Here is a 27665-nt window from a genome sequence, read left to right on the forward strand (position 1 = left end):
CATTTTAGGGGGCTTCCATCGTTACGTCCAATCGATAAGCGCTCTTGGCTCATCTCAATCACTAGACTTGTGAAACGCAAAAAAATTATCCTCTAGCAAATTTGATTATCAAGCTCGTAAAAAAAAATCCTGGACCCAAATTTGTGACCCTCTCTTTGCCGTCATAGGAAATTTAGGATAATTGGATTTCACACACTTTTTTGTGCCTAAAGTAAATATCTTGGTGGTTTGTGAAAACCGAGAATTATGAAGTAAGTGATTTACAGTTTTCGTATAATTTTTTGTCATTATTTGTCACTCTTTGTTCGTCAAAGAACTTTCAATGCTTCAGTTATGATGAATATTTCTTTTAAATAAGGTTATGTTTGTGGGTTTTTAACCATTGGTTTCTATTTGTTTAGAAGCAAGTATTTTGTAAAATTTTAATAACCGCTTGTTTCAACATACTTGTTCTTGTTTTACCATTTCATGTTCGGTCTAGCATTTAAACAATCCCTCCTGTATTATTTACTAAACCTCTTTATCAAAATAATAGTACCAATAACACTTATACGATGAACAAATGCAATAAATGTTTTGTAACGTTGCAGTTCGTTGTTCAGGCCGTAATATTGCATATTATTCATAACCAAAAACTGCCAATATGGATCATGAATTCTTTTAGAAGTGCAACGAAATTTGCCGTAAAAAGTTTGAATGGTTTAGTGCATATTATTATTATTATTTCTTTTTTTTTTTTTGGGGGGGGGGTGTTTTTCCTTGCATTGTTTATTGTTCAAAGTCATCTCCTATATGAAACAAGCAATAATCATAGGGTCCAATTTCCCGATTAACAATGCCATAACGTATTGCTTGGAATACCGCATGAAATATTAATTGAAAAATTTGTAAAGAATTGCCACCTGGCAGGTGAAATTCCTGAGCAATGAATTATTCTTTTTATTGACATTGTTGACAAACAAATATATTTTTGGCAAACTATTTCATTGTCATTTTATTCTAGTAATCGTTGTTCACAATACATCGGAAGGATAAAATATTCAGCAGTAAAGCCTTACAACTCAGAACCACTACCGCATCGTTAACTCAATGGACACTAAAACATTCATTACTAGCTGAATTTGATTGCTATTTTTGTTAATTGCTAAGTTTCCATTTAACATTTCCTTAATATGTAAGAGAGAGAGAGAGAGAGAGAGAGAGAGAGAGAGAGAGAGAGAGAGAGAGAGAGAGAGAGGTACCGTTCACTGAATAACTTTTGGAGTCTATTTTTGGCATATTTTTTCAACCATATTTCCTTGGTATGTTTATCTGAGAGAGAGAGAGAGAGAGAGAGAGAGAGAGAGAGAGAGAGAGAGAGAGAGAGAGAGAGAGAGAGAGTATCGTTGAATGAATATCTTTTGGGAAAATCTAGCTTTGACTACACTGCACTTTTATTTCACCATCAAATTATGTCATTTCCCCAAATCATTTATAATCTCATTGCATGGGCCGGTATTACTCATCAAAAGCAGCTCAACGGGAACATTTAATTTTCACTCACTCCTGAGGTTTGACATAAACTGATGCAGACTCCATAGCGTACAGCAATCATTGTAGGATTACCAATGGCAATCCGGAGAGAACAATGTATCTGGCGAAAATATGGGGGATGCTATCTCAGTTTTTATTCATTCGGGTGAAGGGATTGCCGTCTGTAAGACGGCAAATCTGTATAGACACAAGTCGCCTGGGTTATGATCCAGATCAAACAACAAACAATAGGTTTCTAAATACGAACAGATATAATCAGGGTATGCTGCATTTTGCAATAGTCTGCCTTATTGAGCAACTCCTTGAATTTGGAAAAAACGTCTTTCTAATTTCCTAGCACAGCATGCAATGTTATTTAAATGCAGAATTGTCCTTTTTAGCACTTCGAAGGAAACCCCGCGCTTTAAAAAAAAAAGAACTCTGGGTTTTTTCTGTAAGTGAAAGCTTTGATGAGATCATGCTTCATTCAAGCTACAGAAAAAATTTTGTCTGAATGATAAGTCCACAGAAAAGAGGCCCTCCCTTAGCAAACAAAGAATGGTGTATTATCGTTATACAGGGGTTCTGTTCTTGGGGAATTCGCGCCGAACGTTCTATGACAAGCAATTTATTGTCCATATAATTGAAGCCAAGAATCTTTAATCATGTCTGACGGGGGCTCCCCAAACAGCAGACGACAAGAGTCACGACCAGTCATCAACTTCCTGTATGGAGCTCAGTTGCAGTTGTCGGTCATTGTTTCATCGTTTATTCTCCTTTCTTATGTTTGGAAGAAATATTATTTATTAAGAGGGCTTAATATGATCGTGGTCATTGATAGACTGTATTGATCTCCTTTGAAAGAAGAACTTTGTATAAAGGTTTACGAAAATACTTGAATTTTAATGCTAAAAAATACAAAGAATTTGTCTTCACTTAATAATAGTTATTACTAAACAAATTATATCGAGAAGTTTCGGGTAGATCTGAAGAGTAATTTGTTGACCATTTACTTGGAGCCTACATAATTGTACTAAATTGTAAAATACACAAATTCATTTCTCTGACCGTGCAAATTCGTTTAACTGGTCGTTGTGCTAAGCATTGTTTTACAATGGAAATACTGTAAAATGTGATACGTGTGCTAAAAATACGCGAGCAACTGATGCTGATACCAGTTGCATTGCCTATTACTGAATCACTAAATAAGGAAATTAGTCGTCGCGGATTCGTTATCAACTGGTTATTTACGAGATATTATTATAGAATGATACTCATTTTACAGTATTTCAGTCTGATTAAAATCAAACCTTTTCAAATCGACCATCATCAAAATAAAGGAACTTGAAGGTTGGATTTTAATCAAACTGACAATATTAAACCCGAAGTTTCTGCAAGCGTCACAAAAATATAAATCTGTTCATTTTACTCTGTTATAAGAAAAGAAAATGACCATGTGATGGTTGAGTTTTTCCGCTAAAAAAACATATGTTCGTAATGTTAAAAAAATATTGATTTACATGTATAATATCGAATAATCGACAAACCTTCAATGTCGTTTGATTAATGAATATTAAATTTTTTTTATCCATTTGCCATAATTTTTGTGTTTTCTATATGAATGGTTCTAAATAACGTGTTCGAGAAAAACACTTTAATCCATCATGATTTTCCATAAACTTCAATGAACTCGTTTTCTGTTTATATATACAAAAAGTCATGTATTTGTTGGATTGCAGTTGAATTTAAGAAAATTTGCTATCCGTACATGTAAAGAAAAATACAGTATCAGTGTTTATCGGGATTTTTTTTTTCTCCAAGCCGTTGATTGTTTCATCCTTTTTCGTACAAGGATATGCTAACGTGGTTAGGACAATTTCTGTATTTGTCGTGCATAACGAGAGAACTTGAGATTTCCATTCACTCCATTTTAAAATTAAAATGAGCTGAGACCGAGGACAATCGGTTTCTTTTGTCTAAAACGGTCTCTTTCCACAACAAAGAAAGAAAACACACAATAGGGGACCATCATGAATTAATGAAGAAAAATCGATTTGAAAAAAAAAACCCTGTTATACAGTATAAAAAAAAATATGAATGTGTAGTCCATTTGAAACGCTTACCCACACACATGAACCAATACCTAGTCTAGTATTTAACTTAAGTTATATTGATTTTTTTCATATCGAAGCTTTTGAATCAAATTGTAAACTGTTTTCTTGATTTTTTACGACTTCTCAGTTTGGTGGTACATAATATTTATTCATGCAACTCAATGTATCGTTTTCACTGAAATGTTGTAAACCTGGGCTGAGAAAAGCGATGAGAAGATCACAACAATTTAAACCATATATCTTCAACAAGAGATCGTCATAAAAAGGATTGTCTTTCGGCAGGAAAGTTTTCTTTCTAGGTAGAAAAAACCCGTTGAGCTTCTGAATAGTGTAATACGATATTTGTAATCATTACAGTCGAATATACTCAGAGTTTGGGAATTCTTCATCGGTTTCTTCTTAGCATGTAAAGCTATGTCGCTCTGTTCTGATGTTACACTTAGCACCATGTTTGCTTCATTGTAGTTGTCGATTGCTATCTCCCAAACTGAAGGGCGGAGGAAATTAAGACCAATTCTTATGGAGCGCTCACAAGAAAATACAAGCCTTGTTGTTTAATGTTTTATCAGTCCAATAAACGACATGTTTCTCATTCAATCTCCCGTAATTTAGACAGATGATGTACGAATTATCTAATGAACGAAGTGACAATACGACTCCCCTATGGGGAACGTTTTTTTTTCCTTTTCTTTATTGAATAGCAATTTTCAAAGAGCGATTAAAATGAAACTCTTCATTCATCATGCAGCCAACGATAATTTGTAGTTGACACAAAGACAAAACTCACGATATGAGTTGCGGAATCTGTTACCAAGCCTTGCAAATTGTGTTTGTTTTAATATTGATTAGATCCTGTGTTAAGATATACTTATACTGTTCAAGAACAAAGCTAATTTTTTATTCAACAGTCGATCTCACCTAATCTTTTCTTAAATACACAGATGCTGGGTAAAACTTTATTTGTTCTCAACACGATTTCCTATAAGGAAAATGGATCTTTTATATCTTTTCGAATTCTGGCTTGATTTTTTCCCTGTTTTTCCTATAAATCCTTGATTTATAGTAGACTAAACAAATTTTAAACTGACTAGTTATTTTATCAATAAATAGCAAAATGTTATGATGTCATGTGCAAACATGTAAAAGAAAACATATTGTGTTTGCTGAAAGCAAATGCGCCCGAAAATAGGCAATTAAAGAATTAATGATGAGGATCATTATAATGAATAAAGATGTTGCTATATTGCACGCATCAGTTAAGTTATTGATCATTCGAAGAATTCCACTTCTACCAAATGTTACAAAAAATATACGCCGATCCCGATCGAATATGTCTTCTTATGTTGTGCGATCCCGGTCGAGTATAGTTAGAATGTTTTAGTTTTCAGATGACCAGACAAACACAGAATCTAGAGCTCAGACGTGAATAATTTCGGAAGGACTTTTAAAGTTGGACATGCATGCCAAACATTAAGTGTTAACCTACCATGGCTCAGAATATTACTAGTTTATTTTGCGGCAGAGGTCCTAAAGATATAATCGACTATTAAAGTATTGGTGTACGGAAAGAGAGACGGACGGACAAAACAAAACCTTTTGCCGCAACCGATAATCTTCTTTGGCAAAATAGATCCCCCAAAAATATTCGGAAATTCACAGGGTTTTTTTTTGTTGTTGAAAATATGACATTAATGGATACAAAAGAAGTAAGACGTGATTTGAAATATGTGTTTTAATGCACCAGTAATGCGTTTGTAAAATATACATGTACATCTGTTCTTTGAGCGATTGATCCCAGAATGCACCGCGAGTCAGCTGTTACAGTAAGGAGGACTGATATGTTGTGTCAAACGAATTGGCTGTTGGTTTTTTGGTTCAAGGTGGTTCGTCTAGACTTAGTGAAAAATTGATCGTGTGTAGCAGGATAAAATAGTCAGACAGTATATACCGTACAGTTAACAAATTGACTGAGAACCATTGAAAGGACTATAGACTTTCATGTGCCAACTTTATTCTTACAGATACGGTGTGATTGGGAGGTAAGCTTTTAAACTAAAGGTTAACTGGTATAAGAAACATGGACGAAAGCTTGTTTCTTTACAAGAACTGGCTTTCTTTTTTAAAGGATGTTATTGTTAGAAATTGAAGGAACTTAGTATCATACACTCGCATAGAGTCACTAATCGAATAGCTTTGAATCATAAACTAATCTCATTAATTTGATTGATGTTTTTTAAATTCAGGTCTACCAAAAATGTCTGACATATTTGCTGCCTTTTAGGGCAAAGTTTTAATTTGAACTCAACGTTAAGATGCAGCCGACATATAAGATCTCATATGATAAGATAGGTTGATGAAGACTGTACGATTTTCTTTTAAATTTTCATGATTTGGTTGTTTTTGGTTTTTTTCCTAGATCTCTCTCTCTCTCTCTCTCTCTCTCTCTCTCTCTCTCTCTCTCTCTCTCTCTCTCTCTCTCTCTCTCTCTCTCAATAAGCTTAGTCGATTTTACCCTTTTTACACCATACCATCTGCTTGCTAATTTATTCATGCATTTAATACAAAAACATCATGATTTCGTGAAACAGTGTAATTAAATCATCAAAATACATTGCCATCTTTTGCTATGATTCATGCCAATAATATTAAAAAAAAACCTGCACAAGTCACATGCAAATCCAGAACAATTTGATGCCCAAGATTGTTCTTCGTTATCAGTAATTATATCCTATTACCATCATCATCGAAGAGGATACTATTGTTTTGAATGCCGAATAAGTCACGTTCCATAGAGTTAGAGTGTTATTTTTTTCTTTCAAAAAATTAATTCTTTTGCCAAAGCACGAGGGACACGTCCCGATTTCCGTGACGGTTGGTTTCATATTTTATACATGAATGTATGTGTCAAGTTTTCTTTGTAAGAATAGTTGCATAAAACACGTTGTTTTGACAAGCAAGCAAAGGAAATAAGATATCGGGAATGTCAAAATAATAAAATAAAAATAAGTCAAAATGTTGCTGAATTTTAAACCAAAATGTTATTACAACTGTTGAAGAACAAAAAGTAAGAGTTTTTCCATGGAGCAAATATTCAGCTTCGTTTCCCTTTATAGTGTTTCCAAATTGGAGAGTTATTGATTTGCGACTCGACGTAAATTTCAATAGAAGGATTCTTGAAACTCTAATCTAATTCTGATAATTCAATCAAATATGCAACATTAAAAAGCTTTCCACATAAGGAAATTTCAAAATATAGAATAAATATAGTCTATTGATGATATTTGCTGGTACTTTTTGCAATTTTTTGTATACCTTGAGACTTATGTAATAGAATGCCCGTATATTCATGATAAAAGTTTATCAAGCCTACAGACGCAGTGGAAGTTGCAGCCATCGGAATATTTATCACAAGGGGTGATATTAAGAGCTGTTGTGATGTAATTGAATGTCATAGATATTAAGATGCAATTGGGATAGACTTTTCTCACTGGAGATTTGATAACGAATCTCCTTAAAATACAATATTCCGTGTATAATGATATAATTGCAAATTACATTATTCACAAATCATTCTACACAGTTTAGCAAAATAAATATGACATCAGATTTACGTGCAACTCCCCAAGTTCAAGATCTGTATGATATGTACATATATGAATCAAAACTCATTTGTCTATCGTTCTGAGAAACATACGAATGTGATATTTGTTACAAGGCTTTACTTTTAGATGATTCAGTAAAAAATAGCACTGGTCCTTAATTCTGGAGGATTTTGTACTCGAAGTTTGCAGTTGAGTAGCACTGACCCATCATAAACATAATTTTATAAGTGACGTTCAAATATTAATAAACACCTGATGATTAAAAGCAAGGTATAGTCGAACTTGATAAGAAGTACTTGCTGTGTCAGACGTACATGTGGTTGTACAGTAGGGTCTGCATGACAAATGCATTTTTTCCCCTTGCTCACCTTGTTTTAAGTGGAACACCATTCGAGTGTAGCTCTAACCCGATCTAAATTCGAGTAACATTTGAAAAATAATCGTTTAAATACGTTTAGATAAAAATAACTAGTCAAACTTGATCTGTATAGTGTATCATTATGAAGATAAACAGCAAGTTTCAAATCAATTCACCATACCATAAAGAAAAACAGTCTGTAAAACAAAGTTGGGACAGAATGTCTGACAAACAAAAAACAAAAAACCAAAACCAGAAAGACAACAGTTCAGACTAATGTTTTGAAATGCTCTTTTATCAAATATTTTATCAATCTCGGGCCTGCAAACGCGATTGAAGGTGCAACTTCATGATGTTTATCAGAAGAGGTGATATTATTAGCTGTTGTTATGTAATTGAATGTCATAGATATTACGATAAAGTTGGGACCATTCTCACTGCAAATTTGATAAAGAAACTCATTGAAATACAATATGCCGTGTATAGTGATATAATTGCAAATTGCATTAGTCAAAATAGATACGAGATCAAATGTACATGCAGATCCCTAAGTTTAAGGACTGTATGATATGCATATAACCTCTATCATCTATTATTTCAAGAAAGTTTGCAATTTCCGAAATTTATCTAGCAACTTAATGACATCTCGGAAGACTAATTTGTACTACATGTTGGTACGTGTAAATTGGTAGAATTAGTATACAATACCAGAACAGGAGTTCCGATTTTTTAAATCCATTTTGACATTTTTGACAAAATCATTAGCCAAACTTGGAGGTTTCTTCATTTGAAGCCGGTTTCATTATGATTTAGACTAAATGATAAAATGTAATTAAAACACATGTCTTAGATGTCAAAGTTTTTTGTCTTCTTCACGATCTGTCGTCAATGTAACATGTTTATATCTAATAAAATGTCCAACAGATGCTGTGTCGTTCTCAAGTAAGCCTTAAAATGTAGATTCAGTTAATACCCTTTTTGCACTGGTGCAAGTCAGTTTAATCTTTCATCAAACAAACAACACATGTCTCTTTGTAAAACTTTGAGAAAACTCATAATAACTCGCAGCCTTTATAGAAGTCTGAAATAGAGTCGTTGTTGTTTTATCTTCAGTTTTAACATAACTATCATTGTCTGTTCCGAGGATTTATTGCTTGTTCTGTGTCGGCCCATCTTACAGTCTGCCACTGTATTATTCCTGTCCTGTAGAATTACGCAACATTTGTAATACTTTCTATCTCTCCCTTTCTCTCTCTGATATTGAAATCAGCCTTTTGTTTCAACTATTGTGTGTGTATTTGAAAGGAAATCAATACTTATTTGTTTTGGCATGAATAGACATTCTCGTTCCACTCGTTTCATGGTGGTATCGAAGCTAATAATTGAAATAAATTCTAAGTTCTTGCTCGAGTAAACCTAATAAGTGTATTGGCAAATTGAAGGACAAAAATAAGTATTTAATCTTTTCGTGCAATTCACTTCAAATGCCAAGTTTTATAATCGAGAATTTTTATTCTCGCAAACACAATTAAATATCTCATTCACACGAAGATGAAGTAGTGTTTGTAGATCGGCTATTTTAAGGAATTTCGTTCTATTTTTCAGAAATTTTAAGTTAATCGATTTTAATTTTTTTAAGTTTTGAATAAAGTTTTTAAACTCATTGAATCTACATGTATGTTCTTTTGGTGGGGTCTCCAATATTAATCTTGACCCCTGAAGAGCGACTCAAGAGTCATCAAAACCATCGGAAAAGTTACTCATACAGGGTATGCATATACATGTACTTGCAGATAAATATATTTCCACTTAAAGTTGCAATCCATAAAAATATGATGTTGCATTTATAAAAAAAAAAATTGGAAAAGACAAAAAAAAAAATCGATTAAGGTTAAGAATTTTTACAAATTAACACAGGTGAAGGATATTATATGCAATGCATTTAAATGTATTTCATCAAGTTGTGTGTTTTTTAAAAGATTTTTTTCGGCTGAAACTCAGCTTAATCAAGTGCATAACCAAATTATGATTTCAATTGAAATTCATATCTACGTATAAGCTATCTATGACCACAATTTTGTAAATTGTTTTATATATAATCAATAAAAGAAAAAAAAGTGCATAACCAAATATCGTGCTTATTTATATTTTATTCAAATTTATTTGAATATATATAAACCAAAAATTACAATCATAGTTAATTTTCACCAAATGTCATACAAGCTAGACGCAATACGCTGAAATAGCAGTGTTGCAAGACGTTCTAAGCTTTTGTGTCGTCTTAAAATAGTAAAAAAATTACAGATTGAGAAATAAAGTGCATTGAATTGAAATTTGTGCCAAGGCTTTTGTGCTATGGATGTGCTAAAGTGGCATCAAAGTGTTTTATCTAACCATTCTACACTTATAGGCATTCATTAAGATGTCCATTTATTACTGTAATGGCAATTTTTTTTTATACTGAGAAGAACACGATATCTGCATGGTTCTTATGTGTTGTGAGACTTCAGGCACTATTCTGTGTCGCTCGTTCGACACTTGTCAGATTGGTTCTGAGAAATGTGGACTTGACTGATGGCAATGTACTGTAAACCCTATAAAGAGTCTTACCCTCAAAGTGGTGTGAAAAGCTTGGGGGTGTCTAGCACTTTGGAAATGTGTAAGACAGGGCACTTAAAAAGCGGTGTTGAGAGAGAGAGAGAGAGAGAGAGAGAGAGAGAGAGAGAGAGAGAGCTTGAGCTTTCTTGGTTCCGTTACTTTCAGGTCAATAGGATTTTTTTAAAATTCACACTTCAAACAATGGGGTGTAACTGAGCATCGTTGTTGTGTCAAATTTACCGGAAGTCGCCAGGAACATATACCTATGGTTTTTAAGTTTAAGCTTTTGACTATTTGGGAAGCGAATAAAATATTCACTGAATAATAATTAGAAGCATGCAAGGCATGTACAATAAAATACAAATAGATAATTTAAAACGTATATCGTTAATGCTCATCAACAATTTTGTTCTTTAAAGAATCGGCTATCGCAAAATTTAATTATTTCGGACGTTAAAACTGTTTTGAAAACAAAAATAATGTTCGTCAATCATTTTGGCTTTGAATGAAATTACAAATTGACATGAATACTGTTCCTTGAAATTATCGTGCAGGGTATCATCACGATTATTAAATATAAGATGCTTCTCTAGTGCGTGAGCCAGGCAAGATGCGTGGTTTATGATGAACAATACTCAACGGAAATTATTATCCCAATTATTCAGTAATTAGGCCTGTTGGAAAATTATTGATCTTTCCTGTTGGCATTATACTAAAGTCATGCAAAAGTGCTCCTTTAATATCAGAACCAAAAGGTACCTAACTTTTATCCGATAATGATTGATGCAATTCGGCTTGCCTGCTTCATCAGTATAAGGCTCTTTGCCGTTTATTTCTATATACTTTAAAACCCCGCTTTTGATGTAAGCGAAACATATAAATTTTGCAGCAACAAGATAAAAGGTTTAAATGACTTATGTTGTCAGTACCTCGAACGAAATTTTAATGTTTAAACACAGTATATCATACACTCTAACTTGACATTGTGTGCTTCAAGTTTTTCAACTATCAAAGCTTTATGAAAAATTAATTTAGTAATTAGATGATTGAGTTTGTCAAGATATGCTGCACTGTGTCAAAGACTATAAAAAAGAGAATTTTTTTTTTTTTTTTGGGGGGGGGGGTTAAGAAAATTTTATATCTTGCTAAATTCTTGTTTAAATATCTATAATCATATTGTATTAGAAGTATTATAACATAATTAGTTTAAGATGTTATATATCTTTTTTTTGGTCATTCATACATGTACTCCATTATTTGAAGAGAGCAAATTAGTATTGCATAATACCGACGAACTGCAATGAAACAATGAATTGTATGTAGATACCACCATATAGAAACGTGATCTTGAGTTATTAACTAATGTAATCAAATATCTTTGCATGGCGGTAGTCAATAAATCAAGCTGGAGACCCTATTGACGAATATCACCTCCAGATACTTTACTACTCTTCTATATTGATTTCTTTTAAAAAAGAGTTCCTGTATGTATATTCCGATCCCTCGCTCCACTTTCTGACAGAATTGCATTTTTGGTTTGCTTGTTGACATTTCATCATTAAGCCAGCCGCAAATTTTGGGTTTTTTTCCTCTTCTGTTCTCTTAACACGTCTAATACGTACGTCGTCTAGGAACTCTTATTGTCTCGTTCATCATTTGGACTCTATTACAAGACTGCTTATCATCTTGATCGTTAGAGAGAAGAAAGAGTGAGAGAGAGAGAGAGTGCTTGCCATTATAGTTTTCTTCGTCTTCTTTCGCTTCAGATCGTCTTCAACACTTAAAACTTGAATAACTCAATGGACCACATACCAAGGTCGATTTTAATGAAGATGCTGACCCAAGGTTTGACTCGTGTTGGGAGAATGAACTGTGGTATCTATCGGATATAGATCTGAAATGGAAAGATGATATTTGGTTTATTAGTTCAGACTATGATGGTTGCCTCCATTGGGCCGCCGCCTGAATTACCTATGGGGGATTATCACCCGCCGATCAAAAACTCATCAGGTACGTACTGATTCTATTTATATCACACTAGTTTAAATTTTATTTTATAAACTTATACTTTAACAATAGTAAATCATTACTTTAATGCTACTTTTAAATTTAAGAGGAGAACAATACTTTGAAAAAAAATATGCACATGGAAAGAGCAAACCTTTCAACTACATGTATAGTCGGTTTTAAATTATTATTTTATTTAAACAAATACGAATCGAAGAAAACAAAACTGAAATTAGTATCGAAATTTCAGCTTTTAAAGTCAATTTTGTGATGTCAGAGCATTGCTAATGCTCTGCTTTGAACAAATTTTCTTTGTCCAGATGTTGATGAAATGAGGATTTGGCACAAGTTCTTAAAATTTTTAACGCCATTTTCAGTTTCTTATCCGTCCAAACAGAGACAGTTTACCCCCTATTCTTTTCTTTCTTTTTAAAAAGGAAATAAATAAGCGACGAGTGGTTGTCAATATTTGTGAATCTGTATTCAGCATGTTGAAAATACATGCTTTTCAAACTCAAGTACAAAAACATTGATTTATCTTAAAGAACAAACTCGATTTGAAAAAAAAAGTACAAAGGCATTGATTTATCTTAAAGAACAAACTCGATTTGAAAAAAAAAGTACAAAGGCATTGATTTATCTTAAAGAACAAACTCGATTTGAAAAAAAAAAAATAAATATATTTATTCCATTTTTCATCGAATGAACCATCAATGCAAGTTGTTTTAATTAGAATTATATATATAAATATACCGAAATATATAAATCAATGTTAGCAAGATGCAGTATGCATAGAAACACTTTAACTATTTACCAACAAAAAAAAAACTCTCGACCGCCAAAAAACCATCAACTGATTTCGTTTTGGCAAATACAGGTTATTTGGTTCGGAGGTTTTCTGACAGTCTGAATATTAGATCACTATTCCGGAGAGGGAGTCTATAATCACATCTGACATCTATTCCCAAGGCAAACGGACAAGAATCAACCCCAATCAATCCTGGCCTACCATAAATGGCCATCATCTTCAAGGATTCTGTTTAGTAATGCCGTAAAAATATTACGACAATCGAAAAAGTGCGCGATAACGGACAAATGTTTTCTAATGTCAAAGAAAAAAAACTATAGTGAATGTGCCGTTTATTATTCCCTTGTTACCAAAAAAAGGCGAAAATTCAAAAGAGTAAATCACTATTCGGTAGATAATGATGCCTCATTAGCCGACGTTCTTTGATGTTCAGCACATGTACATTATATACGGTATAATGCAGAATTTAACTTGGCATAGAGACCGACATGTTATACATGTGTATCAGCTTTAACCGCAAAGATTTGAACCTTGCTCGGATTTTTTTTTTTTATCCAGACCTACGAGTTTTTGAAACAGTTGCCATACTTTCTTACATGTATCGCCTTTCACTTGTTGCAGTTCAAAATGACTTGTAGGAAGAATTAAAAAACCCAAGTCTTAATTTTCCTCTTTTTTAAAAAACGGACATGTTTTTCAAAATTGTAAAGGCTGATGACAGACCTACAAAATTTGAAAAGCAAATATAAAGTTTTCTTTGTTGTTGATAAAGTCAATATACAGACTTTGATAAATATAAAATTCCTAATTCATGAGAATTGGTATGATAAGGAGTAGGTTCGTCTACTCTTAAATTTATCTTAAAAAGATATATTGTCAAATAAGTGGAGGGATATTTCATTTAATTAGTCGATATAAACTTTACCTATGAACAAAAAAATACCTTTTGTGATATCAATTGGGTCCTTATATACAATTAGATTATAATTTTTATATACATGTACATTGAACTGATAGATGTACATATATTTGGGAAACTGTATTCATTACAGTGAGACCAAAAGACAACAATCTTATACAAACGCCCATGCCATCTCCACCCCCATCTCCAACCCCCCTCGTTGCCTCATGTCAATTTAAAAACAAATAGTCTGTTGTCATATTTATATTCTCTGATGAACAAACTTTGGTAGTGAAATCATATATCATTGATATTATATAAACCAGAGCATTTTCATCCAACAAATATTCTAGAAGTTTTGACATTTCGGGTTAAGGACATTTAATCTTAAGTAATGTACAAAGTTACAGCCAAAGAATCATTACGATTGAATAGCTCATCTCGTCTCGGGGTGGGGGTGACAACAATTATTGATCCCAGTCAATGCACCTATATTTGGTCTCTGTTTCATTTATTAAGTTAAGCAATGTTTGCATTATTTTAAAAGTCTTTGTATACAGTTAGAAACTTTTGTATTTGTTACTTAATTTAAAGAATAAAGATTTCTATTTTGGGTTTTCTCGATTGAAGATATCGGTCAGTACTTAGATATTTTTTTTATTTTCTTTCATGTACTTTATGTACTGCTGAAAACCTGACAAATTAAGAAATATGTTACAATGTGTTCTTGAAATAGGTCTTTTTAATAGCTAGACGTCTTATCTAGATGATTGATTTTCGTTTTAACCTAAAAAAAGAAATGAAACAGTTTGATTTAGATCAAGATGTATATAACATTTTCAACCATTCATGCAGGGTGAAATTAAATAGAGAAATAATGGGCACATTTTTGTTTGTATTGATAACGGTTTTTCCTCTTTTAAGTGACTTATCTAGTTATTATATAAATATGTTGCGTTGATATAACCGTTTTCCTTGTCTATTAAAGGGACTTGGACAGGATTTGAGCTCAATATCTTAAATTTCATTTTTCCATTTTCAATGTTAAGAAAGGTAAATATAAGTATTTTTAATGCTTTATCATAATTTGAAAGTCAAATATTGAGTCATAAGCAAGATATAGAGTTCGGAATTCTTTGTTTTGTAAACAAAGCTCGAGCCTTGTTATTGTTTACATATGTGTTTTATTGGTTTCAATCAAGTATTGGTTTCTTCTATGATTATATATTTATAAACACATTGAACAGGTTTGCCTTGTTTCTTATGAGATATTTGTCAAAGAAATGGTAATTCCATATTTTAAATTATTTGTAAACAAATATGAGACTCGATCTTTGTTTACATAATGATGAATTCTTACCTCTGTATCTCTCTTATAACTTAAATGATAACATTCAAATGTTGGTCAATCATATTCAAAATCTGCAAGTAAACCATTTTATATCTAAAAAATAAAAAAATTAAAATTTTGATCTAAAATCGTGTCCAAGTCCCTTTAAATTAAGATTCAAGATCATTTTGTCATTCTTACAGCGTTCATTTCTTACATTCAATCACATCGTACTAATCTGAATTTTCGCAAAATCTAAATGATTCCAAAGGAAAAAGTAAATGTATAGATGAAAGTTCTTTTTTATTTTACAGTACATACGCTGGTTATAACTATTCTTAATACTTTACTTGTTCTTTATTATACAGCTTTTTTTTAAATCTACAAATTGGCCCTATGATGTTCGATGACAACGTATATGTTGTCATATTTTCTAGTTGGTCTGAGGGATTATTAGGCAGAGTGCCTTCTACTCATTCCTCTTGCTTTGTGTATTACGTAATATAATTGTCTGTAAATTGATAAACTAGTATTCTGATACGTCTAATGCTCAAAATACAATCGTCTTATTGTGTTCTAATCAAATGACGATGATTTAATATGCTTGTTACCAGTATCCAATCATTCATAATAAGGACAAACTCCAAAAGAGCAATTAACACAACATCAAAGAATCATGTAAATAAATGCTTGATGCCATCTTGTAGTAATATGTTGTAACATGCTCTAAGCAGGTTACTTAGAGCATGTTACACAATAACTAGTATATTTGATAACAATTATCAAATCTCTCGACATGCTCATCGTTTGAACTACTAATACACTAATCCTCTATTTGACAGATAATTCTGTCTAAATCTTCAGACATCCTTTCATGTTTCAGCATGTTCTGATTTCTAATATGGACCTGCTTTTTGATGATATCGATCACAGACGTGTTTTATAGCTTTCTATAGCAATCTGTAGCCAATCTATGGCTAACCTGTAGCCAGAAATAGCCACCATTTGCGTTCATAACTATATAAATGCAGTGTATATTCTTTTTTTTTTTTCAATTTTAATATTTTAGCAAAATATTTAGATATGATAAACTGCATATTTCAGTATGTAAAGACATATTTATTTTTCAGCATGCGCCAATATGCATCATAGCATCTTCTCACAATTTATGTATTATATATACTGCACTTATATTCATAAAATAAGTTCACTTCAGTATATTGTTTATTGCGTAAATGTAAAATAAGATCAAGGAGTTCAACTTAAGGAGAGATCATTTAACACCAAACTTTATTAAGTCTTTCAAGTTGAAATGAATGAAATTGCTTCTCTTCTAATTATAAACACGCACACGATTTCAGTCATTGAAATGATTTGACGCAGCATTTGCAGAAAAGAAACATTAATAATGTACACCAACCATTACGTTTCTTTAAGTTATTACATTAGAAAGGTGATATATATATCCTTTGTGGAATTCTTGTCAATTATCATCTGAATAATCAAAAGCTTTAGGAGTAGTTTGATAAATAACCAAATTCAATCATCACCTTTGAAAATAATTGTTAAGAAAGAACAAAAAAAACCCGAAGATACTTTTGATCCTATTTCATAACCCTCCTAGAAATATAACTTTTGTTAAAAGTAAAACTGAGATTAAAACTTTACAATTTTAATGAAACTGTTGGAGCCCGATTTAGTTGAAAAACAAAAAAGTCCGTATTCGTATTTGTATGTCTCTTTCTTCTTACAGACTGCCACTTTGCCTACAGTTATAAGACGGACACAAAGGGCATGTTTGCCTCCCCAGGATTTCCCAGCGAATACCCCGACAGTGTCACCTGTAGCTACTTCTTTCATGCCTCCGCAAGTGGAAGAGTTCAGATCACTTTCGATTTCTTCAGTCTGGAGAAACCTTCGGACAAAGGGTACAATTGTTATAAAAGTTAAAGAGTAAAAGTTACCTTAGGTTTTTGGTTTGACTAAGATCCTCCAGTGCATCACAACAACATTCTATAAGCAGATGACATAGATATTAAAGGAGCATGGTCACAATTTTGGTCAAAAATTATTTTTCTGATTTTAATGTTTCAATGTTTACAATGCCTCAGTAAAGCATTCTAATAAGCAACCAAAATTTGATTGTCATTTGTTGAGTTTGAAGCGAGTAACAGTGCTTACAATTCCTGCTATGTAATCAAAGCTTTTGTTTACATTTTGTACGTTGAAGTGAAATTCCAGTTTTATACCTAAAATAAATATGTTAAACGAAAGGAACTGTTTATTTATGTCTATGGAGAATAAGAAGATAGACAAATCAGCATGAAAAAGTTTTTTACTGGTACATTGAACCTATGTAAACAAAAACAGGATACGAGCCTTGTTTACATGACAAAGAATTGCAAGCCATCTACTGAGTATCTTGCTTATAACTCTACGACTGGCTCTCACATGTCCATTAGTAAAACAACCCTTAAGCAATGTAAATAATTAAATCAGTAAAATTAGACCAAAATCGTGACCTTGCCCCTTTAAACGTTTTTATTTCATATGAAGGTCGTATTAACTTGGTATCAATAACATTGCATGGAAGAGAATATTTTTCATCCGAGCAGTTAAAGCAATGATATAATCTTTTTGATAACAAACATCATACAACATTTGAATCATGTGATATAATTTTCTATGTTACATTGCTTCATAACATGCACGCAAGGTCGTGGATGCATGTTTAGCCAACATAAATTGACCAATCGATGATATCCAATAAAAACCACAACGATATGAATGGACTGGGACTTCAATGATCCATACCATAATCGGAAATTTGGGCACACAAATTGATCACAAACTATCATTCCACGAAGTACAGAAGAGAAGTATTGTATTGACTTCTGCCCGTGTTAAGTTCTCATTTTGATAGGGATAATTCATGTACCGTATACAGGGAAATCGACACCCCTGTTTCATTTTTGCCCCTTTCGCCCTCATTGTCAGCGGGCGAATTTAAGACTGGACAAATTCCAGTATCTCAAACTATCTATTTAAACAAAATTGTGTCTGGGCGAATTAAGGACGGGGCAAAATTGTTTGAAAGTGTAGAAAGGCGAAAATAACCCTGTACATGTATACATATCTTACTTTCATGGTGTCTACCTCATTTGAAGGAGAAAATTAAAACGATACAAATGTATTCTCCTGAATATATCTACATAGACATTTTTGCTAGGAGTGTTTCACATAAAACAAATTGCATGAATTCAATTTGAATGAATTGTTTTCTCTCTCGATTTGGAACGGTAGTGAAAGTTTTAAAGATAAAATTTAAAAAGAAGCAAAAGAATAATTATATTGTCTGCTTTGAATGAATGTTTGTGAATGAAAAATTCAACAAGTAAAATACATGTACATGTATTTGGCCAATTCAGATGGTTTATACTTAAAGAGTCGATACCTTTAGTCTAGTAATACAATGTACTCTGTATTATACCAATTTTTTTGCCGCATCTTTATTTTGCAGTGACTTAATTTTAAAACCGATATTGAGTCTATCATGATATATTTTATAAAATACAGAGGAAGTAAAGTTGCCACACGCGAATAAAAGCTGGTTTATATAGTTTTATATTATTACGATTTTGGTGAATTTTGCTAAAACATAGACACGTATACGTTATGGTAAATAATTTCTAGGTTCCTGTGGCCAAAATTGAAAAATGCCAACATCCTGTTATACGTGGATAGGCAGATGCGTCAGACATATTCATTAATCTGTCCAAAGTTGATACAATTTATCATCTTATTACCATAAAGTCTATTACAAAAGGTTCGAATAATTCGCCATCAAAATGTATAGCCTCTGAAATGGGTCACTTTGTCTGGCAAAAAATAATTCCTGACTGACTTTAATTTCAAACCGAACTAGATTAAGATCTTGCCTTAATGTCTCTTCTTCTGAAGGAATCGGTATTCTTTTACATCTAGTGGGCGAATTAATGTTCTTTTAGATCCAGTATTAAATAATTGCATTTTCTTGGCGTACCTTTGAAACACTACAACTAATAGTGTCATTAGTATCATCATTCTGAGTCATCTACCCTGAAGGTTAAGTTTTCACAGCAATGTTGCAAAATACGTTATGCACCATCAAACTATTAGGAATTTCAGGTATCCACCATGCATGATTAAGAAACTCACAAATCAGTTATAGTTAGTCATGCATATCTACTTCAGATAACTTGAGTTTTGGCGGAAATAGTTCCATGTCTTAAAGCCTCGTAAGTTACATGTATATCCATATTAAAACTAAAAGACCCGGTGGACATAACTTTATCCCTTGATTTTACTTGCTATATGATTTTTTCCTATATTTTATATTTTCATTAAAATAAATTGATTTTTATTATCAATTGTTGAGAAGTTTGCGAGATGCTGTAATTATGTAACAAGATAGGACCAAAATTATCTATGTATACATAAAAGAAATTACATTTTTCAATCTGTTATAGGAAATTCAATTGACATTGCTATGGAAAATCAGATTTAATGACCCTTATTTCTTATTTGATTAATTTACTAAAATCCTCGTGTTTACAGATCAATATTTCAATTTTCGTGTCAAGTCGAAATTTTACTCATGATCAGATACTAAATCTATTATTCGATAACTGTAGTTCCAGTCGAGAGAACTCGAATTGCTTTTGATCTCTATTTTTAAAAAATTCATTTTCTGCGTCCATATTCAGAATTCATTTGCTCAAAAATCTATTACGCAGCGTTATAATCAGTAGAAGTATATTAAAAAAGATCGGCTTAGCGGAATGACAAAATGTGGCAGACTCTATCAACGTTAGTTATTTTCGAAAAGCATCATCCCGGAAAGTTCATTTTCAATGGTCTAGACAATATGAATTTTTGTACTTGTCTACGAATCGGACGTTTCAGAGTCATATTAATCATTTTCCCCCGGAAAATGCAGTCAGTCGACTCTGCCATTAATTCTAATAAAAAATTATTAACGTTTTTGTTTTTAAATAATGGATTAAGACGGGCACATATATGACATTGCTTCCTATTCCTAAATAATTTGATAGATGAAAGAAACCAAAAAACGAAACCACTTTGAGTTTTTTGATGGCTTTTTTTTTAAAAGATACAGATAGCTTTGCCAAACAGAGGATAATCAGCAAGTAACTAGTTTAGAACAAAAAAAAATTATATTGTTGTGATTCGAAAAGTACATGAACATTAGTTACATGTATTCTATTACAAGTTAAACCCGCGAAACCACGGATATAAGAATACGTTTCTGTATGATTACTAGTAGAGCAATATACTTTTCTTCATCAATGTACACCACCTACCTGAATAATATATCTCTCATCGTTACTGAAAAAATACAGGGTTATTTTAAGAAATACATTTGAAGGCTCGACGATCAGCTAACAGATTAGATCCAGTTGAAAAATATTGATACGATTGTCTAGCTGTGAATAAACTATCACAAAGAAGAGAGAGAGAAAAAATAATGATTAAAAATATAATTGATTTGTAATATTTCCGTATGTTTTTCAACGGAGCTCTTCATCCCTGGAGTTAAAAACAGTCCTAAAATTTGCTTCGACTATCCAGCCCTCTTAATCTTTTATGAAAATACTTGTTCACATCAGGACAATCAGCTGTTTAGTGTTTCTATTTGTTATGCAATCCATAAATTATTTTCTAGTGCCGTTTAGCATATTTATGGTGACTCTATTGACAACCATCATCATTATATTTCTGATATTGTTCCCTTATCCCCGAATTATTACTTAAAAGAAGGGAATAAAAACTGACAGAACTCGATAAAAAATCGACAAATAAATGTTCTCTGGGTTTTGTGGTTTGTTCGATCATAAAAGGATCATAAAAATAATGTTATAAATCACCAAAAGTTAATAGTACAAATGTCGGGGGAAAATCATTGGATACAAAAAAGGAAGATGTATTTATATTCCGAAAGAGGAAGAAATAATAATTTTCAGGAAAAAAAACTTGGCAATTTACCTCTACGTACGCTGCATTTTTAGTGTATTGTTGCATAGAATTAACACCAAAAAAACATACATGCATATTTATTAAAATTCTTCTAAGTAAGTTAGGATGAAAATATATAGTGTCGAGTTTCAAACGGAGTAAATCTTAACTTACATATACATTCGTGTTTAACAAAATTACCTTTGTAAACAAAAAAATTTAATTCAAAATTACTTTTTTTTATATCATAAAATTTATATTCACTAGACGAACTAGTAACACACAAAAAGAGGAATAATAAACGTATTTTTTCAACCTTACGTTTAATATTCTAATAAAAAATGTAAAATGCATGCAAGTTCCGATTGATGGTAATGGTAATGGGATATATAATTTTACTTACATGTAACGTGTCCAATGACTGATTGTTTTAATTTAATTAATTACAGGTGTACATTTGATTACCTGGAAATATACTACGTCAATAACAACGGCTTCAAGGACTTGATCGACAGATTCTGTGGGACCAACACTCCGAAAGATTTCATTTCTCATCACCCTAAAATGGAGATACTGTTTGTATCCGATTTCACCAAGCACTCTAACGGATTTCTGGCTCACTATACTTTTCTAGGAGACAGTAAGTAATCAAGGATAACGACGAAATACAAAATACAGCTGTATATGTACCGGTATTTGTTCTCCACGTACATGTATGAATTTCGCTTTTAAGGTAATGATCCATACGTCACAAAACAACGTCTGACGTAATTCACGCGTTATTACGTCTTTTCCGTGCCCGATCTAATCGAGACCTAACGCTAAAAGGTGTACATGTGTTTCAAAACAAAAAAAATCAAGCTGACCTAGAAATTAATTCAAAACAAATCTATTAAAAATCCTGAAAACTGCAATCAATTAGCCTATTACTCAGCGAAATGAGAAATTGACTGGGTTGTGTCGATTGAGTACTCGTTTTGAAAATACATACCGCTTACTTTTGTCCTGCATAAACATCAATTCATTACAAGGTTGAACTTAATCCAATTCTTTGAACGTTAATCCCTGAAGAAGCATAAACATCCTGACCGAGATCTATATTCCAGTGCATAAGGGAGATAAATACACAAGGGGAAATAATTTGACTTATTTCATCTATATTCTATATTCGCTTAGCAACGAGCATAGATATATTTTCCCACAAAAAATGTTTTTAGAATTAAAAATGCGCTTAAGAAAAGTTATTTCATTTTAAGAACAGTCTTTAAAACCAGTAAAAAAAAGTTGAATAGAGGTTTTGTCTTACAGGCATATATCAGGTAGTTAGCATTATCCAAGCGTGGGACTGCAACTTCTAAATACCGATCTCGATCCATAATACTTACCGATATCCAAAGATACAATCTTTTGCGGACTAGATAATACAGATTGATCAACAGTTTGTTTCAATCATGTTTTCTATTCAACAATAATCTAAACATTTTTTTTAGAGTGATGAAATAATAAACCTATGCACAATTTAATTTTTACGGATCTTTTTTCAAAATATATATTTTAATGATTTTTACCCAAAATACGCCCATTGTGATCCTGAAAAGGCCGATCCCTTGGGTAATTTTATTTTCAATTGATTAAGGGCGTTAATGTGTAAATAATATCAAAATTTTAGAGAATTCTGTACGTAAATAAAATTATAAGAGCTTAAATTCTCTTTGAAAATTTATTTCATTTTATCTCATTTGTATGCAGATTTATCAATTTTTGATAAATAAGCAAGTGTAACATAAAAATTTTTGTTTTGAAATAATAATTCCTTTATTTTACATAGAATATAAGTCAAAAAATTATTTTGTGAAATTCTAATTTCAGGCTTAGGCTTCTATTCTTTATGTATGAAAAAGCGCCATTTTCCGCAATCGGTTCTATTTTTAGCAACGACCCTAGCTTTTATAATACCGATGGACCACCCAACAGGATAAAATTTGATGAGAACATATCCTCAGATACATGTTTGAAAAATATGAAAAAATTCTGTACGCATTTTATTTATCTATTGGGGTATGGACCATTACCTTAAGTTTATCATATTGATTCCAATGTGTGAGTAAATCTTTGTGAAGAATTTTTATATCCTGATTAATGTTGTATTCATCTTTTTAAAGTGTTCGAAATCCTTTGTGGGAATTTATGAAAAAGGGCATCCCTTAAGTGTTGACCCCCCCTCCCCCCCCCCCCCCCCGAAAAAAAAACGATCCTTGCGATTTGAATTTTTTTTCCCTTAATAACAGCTAAGTAACTCGAAGCATCAAACAAACAGATTTCTAGAGTGTTCTTATTTTTTATGTTTAAAATTAAATACAAAAAAATGATTAAATTGGAAAAACGTTTGTCAAAATTAAATAGGATAATGAATTACGTTTAAATAGTACCAAGCTAAAATATGCAATATCAATAGTCAGTACCCCTAGCTTTGCCTATTTAACAGCCTAATACAAATATCGTAGAATATTCTACCGCAGACTGGCATTACTTTGGACCATCCACAATGGGTTGTGGGCCGGAATTTCTCTTGGGGTCAGGAGGAATCATCCAGTCACCGGGGTACCCCAGCCTCGCCCGTCCAAGATCCAGCTGTACCTGGATCATCATTGTGGAGGACACAGAGAAAGTTCTGTTGACCCTTGTTGACCTTTCCAGTAGCAGTAGGTTATTACTTGTCTTACTTTTATGTCTAAAATGTTTAAAATGGATCAAAATAAAACCATACGCATAAAAAATAAATAAATAAGTGTATTGTTTGTATACAAGTTTGCATAATAACATAACATAACATAATAACATCTATATTGCATCCATATGAATTCATCCTAGACCAAAGATTTTCTATTTTTGAAATGTTCAAAGATAACCCGTCGTCCAAAACTATATTCATTCATCTGTATTTTAGATTTGTTGATATGTTATATGCTAATAAAGCAGTCAACTATGATAAGTTTTTTTTTCAAATGAAAATCTACAGATAATCAAGGTACTGAGGAGCATCTATGTGGAAGATCTCGCCTAGCCTTCTACAACGGATTCGCTGTACCCGGGATGCTTCCAGAGAGGGCTTACTGTGCACCAATGGCTGATGTCTATTACGGGAAGAGGGAGTACTGGTCCTCGTCCAGCAGAGTGGTTGTCCGGTCAGTGTCACTAATGAAGGTTCAATAGTGTTCAAAGGGATGAATGGTCGTAGCCATGTCTGACGCTATTTCAACCTCCTGGAATAGAAGAGCTCTGTACTAGTATAGATATTATATTTGAAATTTAAGTTTACGGTGGCTTTCTTCACATTGATATAGTTTCTAAAACGGCAGACAATTACTTGACTATGATAGACAGCATAATGGATAAGAAGTAGATAAGTCAAATTGGCGAAAAAATGGGCAATTTTGAAATACAAATTTTATTTTCAAAACTTTTATTCAGTAAATGTGAACAAAATCTTCAGGCGGATTCGAACTCATGATCTGTAGTTCTCAGACAAAATACTTTAACCACTGAGCTATGACACTATTCAACCAAAACAATTGATACAAACAATTCAACAAAACATATAAATGAACATTTTGCGACGTAATGTCTCAAAAAAGTATAAGTCTAGGTGAAGTGAGGTATCTTAAATAAGGTAGAAGTTGTAAATGTTTTCTGTAAAAAAAAAATGGTATAAGAATCAAAGTGAAAATTTTAAGGCAAATCTGATGGATAGTTTCATGTCCTGAAGGTCAATCCATTCTTATTCCTTTAATGAAAGTTTGTATAATGATTTAAAAGACACATTCAACATTTTATAAAAAAAAAAAAAAAAAAAAAAAAAAAAAAAAAAAAAAAGAGAAAAATAAATAAAAGCTACAATGGGTGTTTTATATACATGTAATTGAAAATGTTTAAAAAGCAAGATGGAATTATTTAACGGATATATCTAAATGTTCTGTTAGCTGGTTTTACATTTATTTTTTTATTTCTATTGATAATATTTCTATGGTTTAAATTTCTGTTATAGATTTGAAACAGATATAGATGGTCCAATGCTATCATTCAAACTATCTTGGACAGCCGTTGAACTAGTGGAAAATGGTAGGCATAATGATATTCATTCAAAATGAATTTTTATTTCACATGATATAACATATCCTTTAAATTATCAGCTTTTGACCTAATTTATCATCTTGTCTTGTTAAGAGCTATTGTTTTAAGCGCGGATCCAAAACAAATTTCCAGGGGGCGAGGGGGTCCGACGGTTATTTGAGTTTGCCGGATTGGGGGGAGTCTGGGGGGTCTGGGGCATTTCTAATTATCCAATGAAATTTGAGAGTCAGTCTTTTAGTTTTAAGCAAGATACAGAGCTCAAAAATCTGTGTCATGTAAACAAGGCTCGTGCCCTGTTTTTGTTTACATAGGTTCAATTTACCAATTAAAAACCTTTTTCTATCTGATTTTTCTATCTTCTTATTAATTTTATGCATAGATAAACAGTTCCTAACGTTTAACACATTCATTTTAGGTCTTAATTTGAAATTTTCACTTCAACATTCAAAATGTAAACACAAGCTTTGTTTACATGTCAAAGAATTGTATGCTCTGTGACTCGCTTATAACTCAACAAATGACACTCAAATTTTGTTTGCCTATTAAGAATGCCCCACTAAAGCATTGTAACTATTCCAATGGGAAAAATAATTTTTGACCCAAATCTTGACCATGCCCCTATAAGTTCATTTTCTATTTTTGTATAGTATTAAATGTTTCTTTGGTGAGGTGGATTGGCACCCCTCACCCCCAACTCAATTAGAATAAATCAGAAAAAAACAAATTTGATTAATATCAGATTGTATATTGCGTTTAAAATTTAAACATACATTTAATCTGTAAAACGCTGCTAGCAAACCACAAAATATATGGGAAACATCACTTACACATGACTTGTACATTTCTCTTTAAAGAAGAATTCATTTTGAATATGCAATCTGAGTAACCATTCCTATTGATACACTTAGCTCGAATACCTGATTAAAAATTGTGTGCACCACTTAGCTATTTCTATTCAAACTTTCCCCCAGACAATTGTCCAAGATTTCTGTGCAAAGGAGAGCCATGCGAGGATGGAGACTCACAGTCTTGCACGTCGAAGCTGAAAGTCTGTATTGACAAGTCTCTTCAATGCAATGATGCACCGAATTGTGGATACTCAGACAAAAGTGATGAAGAAAAATGTAAATAACATTATATTTCAATTTTTTTTATTGATATTAACTCTTTTACAATATGAAATTCAAAAGATGAATTTAAGAAGGTTATGAATGTAAGTCGTTTTAATTCCACGATGTTAAAAATTTCACGATTTCTTTTACCAATTGAAATGGTTTCAAATACACGCTGTGATAAAATTAATAAAAATAAAACATTGAATCGTTTTTAAAGACTAATGATAATATTTACGATGGGTTTAATTATAAAAAAAATTAAAATTAAAAATATATATTTTTTTAGAATAATAAAATTAATCCATCGTGATTATTTGTCCATTTACAGTACCATATGTGCATCTTAACTTGAAGCCAATTTTAAATTGCATAAATGATTATTGAATGAAGAAAATCTTGACAATGTAAAGCAACAATTATTGGCCATTTAGTTTGACTTGTCTTTTTTCCAAGGTGTGAACAAGATCCTGATGATAGTGTTATATGCTGCAGTGCCGTCTGTGATACTAATTCTGATCATAATTCTCGTGGTGTATTGTTATCGTCGCCACAAGCGGAAACAGCTCCATATTGTGAAATCTACAGAGAGCGTCGCATCCCCTCAAACTCATTGGGTTTCCCCTCACATCCGAAGCCTAGAAAACAGTCCAGTCACTAACAGATCACCTCTGATTCATACCACCTCTTTTGTAACATCCAAACATTCCGCTAACCCTGAGTCGTCTCCAAAACGAGACAGCAAGCGTGTGACCATCGTAGATCATATTGACATGGAAGAGTTCAAGCGTTCTCCAGAGAGACACAGTGTGAATGGAGGCGTTCAGCTTCATGAAGCTGGTAGAGACAGGAAACATATAGTAACACCTTGCAGTGAAAATAATGTCAAAGAGGTAGCAACTCGTGTTCACGTGGATGGCGCTTTAAGGACGCCACCGCAACATTATAGAACTCATCAAAAGAGACCATCTTATCATTTGATGCAAGAGTTTAACATGGAGGGAACGGATATTTTACAATGAAAATTTTATACAACTGTTTTGCTTTCCCTTGTGTCATCTTTTTATTTGTTGAAAAATTTGATTAGCAAATCGCAAGAAGCTCTTCGTATCTTTCATTTATAAAATAAAACTTAAATGTATGCATTTTTACCATCTTTATCTTCTAAAAACTTGAC

General features: G+C 32.3%; 1 protein-coding gene across 3 annotated transcripts; it reads left to right on the forward strand.

The window, feature by feature from the left end:
• On the forward strand, positions 1 to 27645 carry LOC128186314 (neuropilin and tolloid-like protein 2). Of its 3 annotated transcripts, none has more exons than XM_052856110.1 (9): positions 1 to 251; positions 11951 to 12194; positions 16984 to 17158; positions 21695 to 21885; positions 23750 to 23947; positions 24265 to 24430; positions 25291 to 25364; positions 26348 to 26500; positions 26945 to 27645. In XM_052856110.1, the coding sequence occupies exons 2-9, from the start codon at positions 12092 to 12094 to the stop codon at positions 27508 to 27510; spliced, it is 1626 nt and encodes a 541-aa protein (XP_052712070.1). In that variant the 5' UTR covers positions 1 to 251; positions 11951 to 12091; the 3' UTR covers positions 27511 to 27645. The 3 variants fall into 3 exon arrangements, with proteins under 3 accessions (XP_052712070.1, XP_052712069.1, XP_052712071.1); XM_052856109.1 differs by lacking the exon at positions 1 to 251 and adding an exon at positions 4998 to 5665; XM_052856111.1 differs by lacking the exon at positions 1 to 251 and adding an exon at positions 5001 to 5665 and having other exon boundaries at positions 23765 to 23947.
• The last annotated feature ends 20 nt before the right edge of the window (positions 27646 to 27665 follow it).

Source organism: Crassostrea angulata, chromosome 5 (genome assembly GCF_025612915.1).
Source record: "Crassostrea angulata isolate pt1a10 chromosome 5, ASM2561291v2, whole genome shotgun sequence".
Lineage (NCBI taxonomy): Eukaryota > Metazoa > Mollusca > Bivalvia > Ostreida > Ostreidae > Magallana > Magallana angulata.